This window comes from Ostrea edulis, chromosome 7, assembly GCF_947568905.1.
Source record: "Ostrea edulis chromosome 7, xbOstEdul1.1, whole genome shotgun sequence".
Lineage (NCBI taxonomy): Eukaryota > Metazoa > Mollusca > Bivalvia > Ostreida > Ostreidae > Ostrea > Ostrea edulis.
Window position 1 is genome coordinate 21,782,525 of NC_079170.1, and position 9,965 is coordinate 21,792,489.

At 33.3% G+C, this 9,965-nt stretch overlaps 1 protein-coding gene across 3 annotated transcripts; it reads left to right on the forward strand.

Moving 5' to 3' along the window:
• The first annotated feature begins 3,638 nt into the window (after nt 1-3,638).
• Nucleotides 3,639-9,314, forward strand: LOC125655199 (uncharacterized). 3 transcript variants are annotated; one of them, XM_048885391.2, is made up of 2 exons: nt 3,639-3,795; nt 6,077-9,314. In XM_048885391.2, the coding sequence occupies exons 1-2, from the start codon at nt 3,772-3,774 to the stop codon at nt 7,388-7,390; spliced, it is 1,338 nt and encodes a 445-aa protein (XP_048741348.2). In that variant the 5' UTR covers nt 3,639-3,771; the 3' UTR covers nt 7,391-9,314. The 3 variants fall into 3 exon arrangements, with proteins under 3 accessions (XP_048741348.2, XP_048741351.2, XP_048741349.2); XM_048885394.2 differs by having other exon boundaries at nt 3,651-5,975; XM_048885392.2 differs by having other exon boundaries at nt 3,652-5,972.
• Nucleotides 9,315-9,965: the final 651 nt, after the last annotated feature.

A 9,965-nucleotide genomic window follows, 5' to 3' on the forward strand; every position in this document is an offset into this window, starting at 1 on the left:
TATTTTGACATTTAGTTACAAACGATCCCAGTATCTTATTATTTAGTTACAAATGTTCCCAGTATTTTATCATTTAGTTACAAACGTTCCCAGTATTTTATTATTTAGTTACAAATGTTCCCAGTATTTTATCATTTAGTTACAAACGTTCCCAGTATTTTGACATTTAGTTACAAACGTTCCCAGTATTTTGACATTTAGTTACAAACGTTCCCAGTATTTTGATATTTAGTTACAAACGTTCCCAGTATTTTATTATTTAGTTACAAACGTTCCCAGTATTTTATTATTTAGTTACAAACGTTCCCAGTATTTTAACATTTAGTTACAAACGTTCCCAGTACATGTATTTTGTCATTTAGTTATGTTTGTCAGTTATGTAATTATGAAAGCCTTGTGGGGTCAAATCAAGGGCATGGCATTTTTTTTTTTTGCATAAGTAGATAAAAAGTCGTTATTACGACTTTCTGTCAAGAAAATAAGAATACATTTAAGATAGCGCTTCATGAAAAGTATGCTGTTCATAACCTAATGAATTTTAAAAAATGAAATATATCTTTCATATTTACACTTTACTTTCATTTCTGTCGGATTCTTCCAAGCCGTTAAAATAGTCGTACTATATTCATCAAGATTCATACGCACGTTGTTTACATCCATGAAGTGGCTATCATTCCCATTGGCAGCGTCGGAAACCCATGGTCGGTCGGTTTCCGACGATGTTCCATTGGTAAAGATATCGAAGGTAAAACATTAGAAATCCAAATATTCGTCAGTGTATAAGAATGGAAAAACTGTTAAGACTGTGTTTTAACCATAGTGCAGTCATTTTACAAGAACCAAAATTGACTTGCACGACAAACCTTAAATTCATTTATCAAATAAATCAACCCCTGTTCATCAGTTTAATTCTTTTATCAAATATTTTGATATTTTCCCTTACAGATTCTATAGAAGGTACCTGAGGTTTTAGTAAATCAGAAATGCCTGCACTGTTAATTCACGGGGACTACTTTAACTCATTTCTGACGTCATGCCTGTTTACAAATAATAATGGACGGAAATCATTCATCTACAATGGTACACGAATATGTGCCTCCAGAAATAGAAATGCATAATTTGAAAATTATGTAATGAAAAGGTCACGCATGGAATATAGGAAATTCTACCACGGTTATCGAAAAGATCAAAGGAATGCCGCGATCATTATTCTGTGATATACCTTCATACGTAATAACTGATTATGAGAAAATTGATGCACATCTGCCTTGCACATAAGAATACACTTCGAAATGTAAAATCCATCCTGCGCATGTCGATTTCACGCCGTTTTGTGTATTGCTTTGAATTAGATTAGACACACGCCATTGTTGACTAAAATCGAATCTCCTATTGGGTGTTTACATAACATTGCAAAATAGAAACCATCTTCTTATTTTCGTGGATGTTACAGAATAACCTCATCGGTGTCGAAATGTTATTTGAAATATAAAAGCCTCGGCTAACATCTCAACTCGGCTAACATTTCAACTCGGCTAACACTTCGACTCGGCTAACACCTCGACTTCTATCCTTCAAACAACATTTCTTCACCTTGGAGGTTATTCAGCAAGACATTATTTCTTAAATATACCTGCCCTCGGTCATTCCTAATTTGACCTCACTTAGACTTTCGTAGGCGATAAATCGGACCGAACCTTTGGAATCCTCCTCCGCGGAACGACTGGATGATCTCTACAGAATCTGTACTGGAAAATAGCAAAATATGTAAGGAGAGAATGGTATTGATGAAAGGGTTGATCTACCTAATAAATGGATTCAGGTTTTGGTATGCACGTCAATCGTGGCTCTTCTAAAGTGACTGCACGGTTAAAATTCAGCCTTAACACTTACTTCGTTCTCATACACTGATAATGTCATCACATTATATAGACTTAAGGTATTCAATGTATAATGACCATATTTCATATCTAATAAATGGATGGTGGAATTTTTGTAACCATGGTATCATTTTGAAGGGTTCATCAAATAAAAATAATCCACCATAGGAATTTTCAAAATTTTGTTTACTGCTTGATTTATTTCACCTAGAATTTAACATTGAAGTATATGGGGAAAGCATGTTTTATTACAATATTTTAAAAAGAAATTATATTTCCATACAAATCTCTTGGTAGAAAGTTACATACACTTTCTCTTAATGAAAATATGAAATAAAATTAATCTTTGACCACACACAATTTTAGAAAATTAGATTTTTCTTATTTTTACAAATGGCAGACAACTCTTCCAAAAAGGCTTAAGTGCAAAAAGGTCAGCTTCTAATCATTTACCAGTCATATGAATTTCATCTGCTTCACTTTCATCATTATTAAACAATAAACATTTATGTTGATTTAAATCCTTCAAAATTGTTTATTATCCTTTCATTATACATGGAATACCTTAAAACATGATTGTGACGTAAACCTTTTGTTTGAATTGTCCATTCTATAGGTTATTGTTGTGCTAACTCCATAAACGGACCATTAAGTTACCTGTAAGTCTCTGTTCTATTTTAATAACTGTCCATTCTTTTAAGAATGGACAATTACAACAAACAGAAAGGACAGTAACAATAAACAGAATGGACAGTGCCAGGTAAAGATTGGAATGTACCCAAAGTGGAAAAACAACAAATACATTAAATGCAACATTTAATTTACGTGTCTTCAAAACTTGAACTCGAAGGAAACATTGCCAGATTTGATTTTAATTTCACTAGTGGTATTTCCAGTCCCTGGTACTTTCACTTGTTTCTCTTCATCTGTATTTTGTTTGTCACTACTTTTAACAGTCCCATGAATACCATAATCTTGCTGATGTCTCACTCATCACTCATTTTCAAAATATCTTCTTTTGATGTAAATCCAAATGAATTCTGTCCCAAGATGTTTTTCCTGTTTTGCTGCCTAGTTTCAAACAATGATATAGCCCACCTCACCTTTCCTTAACTTTTCTTTGATAGTCCTTTCTTCAGTAACTCGTCTAATTCCTCTCGATTTGAACAGCGGTTTAAGAAAGCGCTCAATATTTTCAATATCCTGGCCAGCATTTTAAATTTCTCATCAGAAATGTCCGAGAATGAGATCACCTTCAGGTCGAAGTTTGCCTTATTTTGTGTTTTACTATTTTTCGTTTCTAACATCAGTATTTTGCGTATCTTCAGTTTCCTTGAATTTTAACTGAGTTAAAAAAATCACTTTCTCCATCAGAGGAGGACATGCTTATCTTACATAGGGGAACTTTCAATTGATTCAGAAACATCACATACACGTATAAATATTTACCAAATCCCACCTGTAAGTGTCCATAGACAAAGGCTTTTGTTATGTAGCATAATGTAACACAATAGCCATTAACAAAATGCCGAGCGCCCTTAACTTACCTGTAACTGTGTATTCTGTAAACAATGAACTTACTATTGCATGTATGCTACCTGGAACAATTCATTCTGAATACAATGCAAGTTCTATACATTTTGTTTAACTGATTCCACCCCACAAAAAGAAAATCATGTTTTAAGTAGGAGAAAGGCCTCAAACTGTCCATTCTGTAAGAGAAAGAACTAATTTCGGGCCTACGGCCCTCGATCAGTTTTTTCTCTCACAGAATGGACTCTCCGCGACTAAAAATAAACATTAATACTTAATATGTACTTTCGTTTTCTAAAATTCGGGAGACCAGAGACAGGATTTTGTACAATATTAATATGAACAACAACTAAGATTCATGGATCAAGATGACAAAATAAGTGTAAGTAATGACAAATCTACATATTTGTAAGTCTTTTTTGTAAAAAAATTAATAAAAATAAAAATATATAAAGTGGCTTCAGCTGTTTTCATATCACTTCCGAGTTCGAATTCGATGATTGAGTGTTGTACGTTAATCTGGATGTCGATATTGGTCGGTTCTAATTGAAATAATAATTCATAAAACGAAAGTCCAAAAGAAAAAAAAAGAAGAAAAAGAGTGATGTTCAATAAGAATGTGTCTTATATGGCCTAGTTGTTGTTTGTCCCATAGAAATAAGCTAATTGATGTCGTGTGAACGTGTTCGTTGTGCTGTTTCACTGTATCCGGAATGACAAAGGCCTGTGTTTACTGTATATTTTTTGGCTGGTATGCAGTTTATACTTCAATGCCAAGAAATTGACGTTATCTGTTTGTTAGCATTTGTGTGTTGATGCATTTTTCAGTAAAGTTTGCCAGTTATGCTGGTAGTAGACATTGTCATTAATCACTGGCCATGTTGTCTTTCTCTTTAATGAAGAGCGTAATCTTACCGTGTGGATTTTTCTTTTGTTTGTTTCATTTTGTAATTGTCATAAACGTGTCTTGTTATAAATCTCGGTGATTAGGAATTAAAAATTGGAATGAATGAATTGTATAACAGAAAGGGAATTCACTTGTTGGTTTTTGTGTTTTCTCTTTACTCAAACAAAAAAAAAGAAGAAGATTAAAACGCAAAACAATATAAAACAGGAAATTACTCTTGATACTTAGTGTTACATAATGTATTTATATCCATATTCAACCCTCCTGGTATTTCCGCCACTTTATGTTTTTCGGTTGTTAGTCATGCTGTAATAATATTTTGTGGTGTTTAGTATTCTGTGTTAGCTGTGGTTGATTTGCTATTCTGTGGTGTTTAGTATTTTGTGTTAGCTGTGATTGATTTCCTATTCTGTGATGTTTAGTATTTTGTGTTAGCTGTGATTGATTTCCTATTCTGTGGTGTTTAGTATTTTGTGTTAGCTGTGATTGATTTCCTATTCTGTGATGTTTAGTATTTTGTGTTAGTATAGCTGTGATTGATTCGCTATTCTGTGATGTTTAGTATTTTGTGTTAGTATAGCTGTGATTGATTGGCTGTGCTGTGCTGTTTAGTATTTTGTGTTATTTGTGGTTGATTTGCTATTGTTTGATGTTTAGCATATTGTGTTAGCTGTTGTTGATGTGCTATTGTGTGGTGTTTAGTATTTTGTGTTAGCTAGGATTGATTTGCTATTGTTTGATGTTGAGCATTTTGTGTTATATGTGGTTGATTTGCTATTCTGTGATCTTTAGTATTTTGTATTTAGTGTTTAGAATTTTGTGTTAGCTATAGTTAATTTGCTATTCTGTGATGTTTAATATTTTGTGTTAGCTATAGTTAATTTGCTATTCTGTGATGTTTAGTATTTTGTGTTAGCTAGAATTGATTTGTTATTGTGTGATGTTTAGTAATTTTGTGTTAGCTATAGTTAATTTGCTATTCTGTGATGTTTAGTATTTTGTGTTAGCTAGAATTGATTTGTTATTCTGTGATGTTTAGTAATTTTGTGTTAGCTAGGATGATGTTTAGTATATTTTGTTAGCTGTTTTTGATTTGCTATTCTGTGATGTTTAGTATTTGTGTTAGCTAGGATTGATGTGCTATGTTGTGACATTTAGTACTTGTGTTAACTAGGATTGATTTGTTATTCTGTGATGTTTATCATTTTGTGTTAGCTTTGATTGATTTGCTATTCCCTGATGTTTAGTAATTTGTGTTAGGTGTGGTTAATTTGCTATACTGTGAGGTTTAGTATTTTGTGTTAGCTATGATTGATTGGTTATTCTGTGATGTTTAGTATTTTGTGTTAGCTGATAGATTTGCAATTCTGTGATGTTTAGTATTTTGTGTTAGCTAGGATTGATTTGTTATTCTTTGATGTTTAGTATTTTGTATAAGCTGAGATTGATGTGCTATTCTGTGGTGTTTAATATTTTGTGCTAGCTAGGATTGGTTTGCTATTCTGTGCTAGCTGGGGGTGATTTGCTACTCCTTGCGAAAACGATTTTTTCATTCCTATATTGTTGATAACGATCTATGAATCCATTCCAGGGATGTTTATTACCAGTAGTCATTTCTTTAATATGGTATTGAATTGAGGATTGAATATCAGGTAGTAAGGGAAATGTCATTGGATCATAGCTTGTCAGAAAGTCAATACATCAAACAACTTATATACTATTTGATTGATATTTGACCCTTTTGTGGGCCTTCTAGTTACAGGGAGACGACCGTAGGAGACAAACCTTGTACAGGAGCATGTCATTTGACCCTGCCACCTTACAAAGGCCTCCTTCTATTCATTCTATTCGTTCTCTGAAACGTGCGCAATCTTTCAAATTCCAACCTGAACCCGCCGGAACAGTAACTGAGGAAGAAAGATATGCAGAATATTTCGTCCCTTCTAATTCTGGTCAAGGCCATGCAAACGTTCAAGACGTACCTGAGATAAAACAGACCAGGAACCTATCTGCAGCTGAGAGGAAGGAGCTAACCGATGAATATAAAGAAGCTGATTCAATTGAAGAAAGCTCAGATGACATATCGGAACATGGAGGGTGCATAGAGTGTGTTAAGGCAATTCCAGTAATCTCGGGTGAGGAAATAGAGGAGGGCGACCACATTGTGTTTGCTGGAGCAGTATATGATCATCATGGAATTGTCGTTTCGAAAAGGAAAGGCGGTAATGAAATTGAGATAGTGGAAGCAACCAACTCCATTTCCGGAGCAACTGCAAGTATTTTTTTCGGGGGGAAAGCAAACGTTCAACGTACCATCAAGACGTTTAACTTTATAACAGATCAAATACGAGTAGTTGTGTACAGAAAACCAAGATTTTCCAAGCAAGAAATCGTATGTCGTGCAAAGAAGTTTATCAATGAAGCTGACCCAAATAGGAAGAATTTTGATTATCATTTACTAGGGAATAATTGTGAGCATTTCGCAACCTTCTGTGTCACAGGAAAAAGATTCAGTATTCAGGTCAGAAAATTTGTAATGATTGCATCAATTTTCGTTCGACGTGGATTTCGAGGAATCAGTGATGAAAAGCTTCGAAATGAGAAGGAATTCGAAAATAATATCATATGCAAGAAATGTTATGAAGTCAACAAGAAGCTCCTCGGTGCAAAAGTTACACCGATATTGCGTCATGATGACGTAAATGTAGGTGATGTCATCAGATATTCTTATTGGAATCTCTGGCACGATGCTGTAGTTCTGAGGATTGTCAAGAAAGAGAGTAAGTTTGTGCTCTGTGAAATAGCTCATTATTGTTTTCGTGGCCCCTTCTCTCATAGAGAAATTATCAGAGAGGAATTGAAAATTTATTTCAAGGGCAGTGTCAGTGTTCTTCATTACGAACCCCCGAATTATGATGTTTACGACCCGGAAGTTGTAGTTCACCGGGCAGAACAACGAATGGAAGAGAAATGCTTTGTCTTCTTCTCCAATGATTCCAGTCACTACGCCCGCTGGTGCAAGTTAAAACTAGTACGGCAATCTTCAATGGTGATGGAGACTGCGGTGTAGAAGGTATCGGCGTCAGAATGTGATTTTGAGATAGTGCATTCTCCACAAAACACAAACAGAATATTTTCCATGCATGATTTTACTGCATGATGTGTAAATGATATTCGGTATGCTATTTGTAGATTATGGTGTGCAGATGCATATTGACTGTGAGTTTTATATGAAGTGGGTTTTTTTCTAATTGACATATATTATATTTTCGGCAAAATTAAGGGCTCAAGAATTTGATATTTTTATGTAATTAATAGATTTGCAGACTTTTTCACCATGCTTGCACATATTAGACTGATTTTAAGTTTGTAGATGTGTATTATAATTATTTGATGTGTATTATGATTATTTGATGTGTATCATGATTATTTGACTTTCTAGGCTGTCAGTCCTTTGTTTAATGAGTTGATCCATTTATTTTGTACTGGCCAAGTATGAAATGAAGTAGGAAACAACTTGTAAATGCGTTTAACGACGATTTACTACAAAAAATACAAAGAAAATATACAATAAATACAAGATATTTTAGATTAAATCACACATGATAACACATCCTAGCAAATCAATTATAATGTATTACATGTACTAGAAAATAACAGACACTGCAGTATAGATAAGAAAAATTGCCGACATAATGTAAACAAAAGAGGCATAACTCTAGATTATTACAGATCAAGAATGAAAAACATGATGAAAATGGAGTTATCTCCCGTATATGATAAATGTGCACGTATCCATCGATATCACATACATGTCAATAATATTACCTGACTTCCTAATTGCATTATAAATAATGAACTTGAATATAATTGCACAAATACTAAAAGCAATTACTTTATACTGAAATTACTAAGTATGCAAAATTTACCGAGATACATAAATGCACAGTTTATACCTAAATAAAAACAATAATACACTCACCAATTCAGAAGTTTCCTCTAGTGAACATAATTATCAGTACAAACCTGACTGGTAAGTTAACTAGTAAAATTTGACTGGAAAACTGGTAATGCAGGTATGCCACTTGCCGCGTCCTGCCATAATAGAATTACGGGCTTTACACTGTGCCCCAAAAATGATGACATCACATTACAACTCCAGAGAGAGCACTAATTAACGAAATGGCCGTAACATTTTTAATTTTTTTTTGGGGGGGGGGTTACTTTCTTTTGTCTATTTTACTCCATGTTTTATTCACAGTGCTTGATGAGGAATATTTCCGGGTAGGAGTTAATTCTTGCACTGATTACCATCTTTAATCAACTCGTCCTCGTTTGAGAAGAATTACGTCACCCATTATCACTTCCCGCTTCAGCCCATTGGACAATTAGGAGTTGATTACTCCCTAGAAAACATTGATTATTAAGCCAAAACAATAAACATGTAACTTGCAGAGTATATACAACTGTACCTTTCTAAATTTAGTGTTATGTACTTTGTATATATTATCTGACGTTTTTGTTTATTCATATATCGTGCCACACCTGTTGTGGAACGGGACCTTGTTTTTTGTGGTCTCATCCGATCGAAGGACTGCCCCATTTAGTCGCCTCTTACGACAAGCAAGGGATACTGAGGACTTATTCTAACCTGGATCCCCACGGGAATCCAGATATTGAAATATTTTTTCCCCCACATGTTTACATTGGTATCTTACAGTTTAATTTCAACAATGTGAACTGTTCTTGACAATCTTGCACTTTGTTAATCGTCTGATTATTTGTAAAACAAAAAAAAAAAACTAAAAACAAAAAAAAAAAAACAGAAAAAAAAACAACAAAAAAAAAACAAAAAAAACAACAACAAATATTTAAAAAAAAAAAAAAAATAGCGGTTAATAATGCGTAACAATTTTTTGAAATGTCAAATTTCTGATACTGATAAATTGTTATGATTTAATGATCAATGTTATTCAATAAAATAAAGATTTGAATATAGTTTGTTTTGTGTATCAAGGAGGAATGATGATGCATAAAAAATACATTTTCTAAATCTTTATTATATCATAATACATGACAGTGAGAAGAAGGCATTTTGGTCAACTTCCAACATCAAATTGTGATTTATGAAATGAATTATGCTGTGGCAAATAGCTAATCAATGAAGCAGAGGTCCTACAGTACATTACTATATATAGTAATCTATCTAGCTTTAAAAGGAGTCATTCTTATATATTCTATATTACTTATAAACTAAGCATAAATGTATAATGTCTTATTCTACTTTGGACATTATCGAACAAACATTCAAATGTTTGGTTGAACATTTTGAAGACAATTTTCAACATAACATATCCCATGTAAAATCCCACCACTCAATACTATTCACAATGTTTGTTTCTTTTATGAACAGGACATTGTTAAACCATGTCCTATGTGAAATCCCACCACTCAATACAATTCACAATATTTGTTTCTTCTATCTGGACATTGTTAAATCAAAATAATTAAATCAATCGAGGTTGAATTCAATATAGGTGTAATTGAAAGGAGTGGGTCATCGAATTAGGCAATGGTTAAGTAAATTGTTCTTCAATAATCTACTTTACATAATTCAATTCAACAACCTATTCTAAGATGAGTTT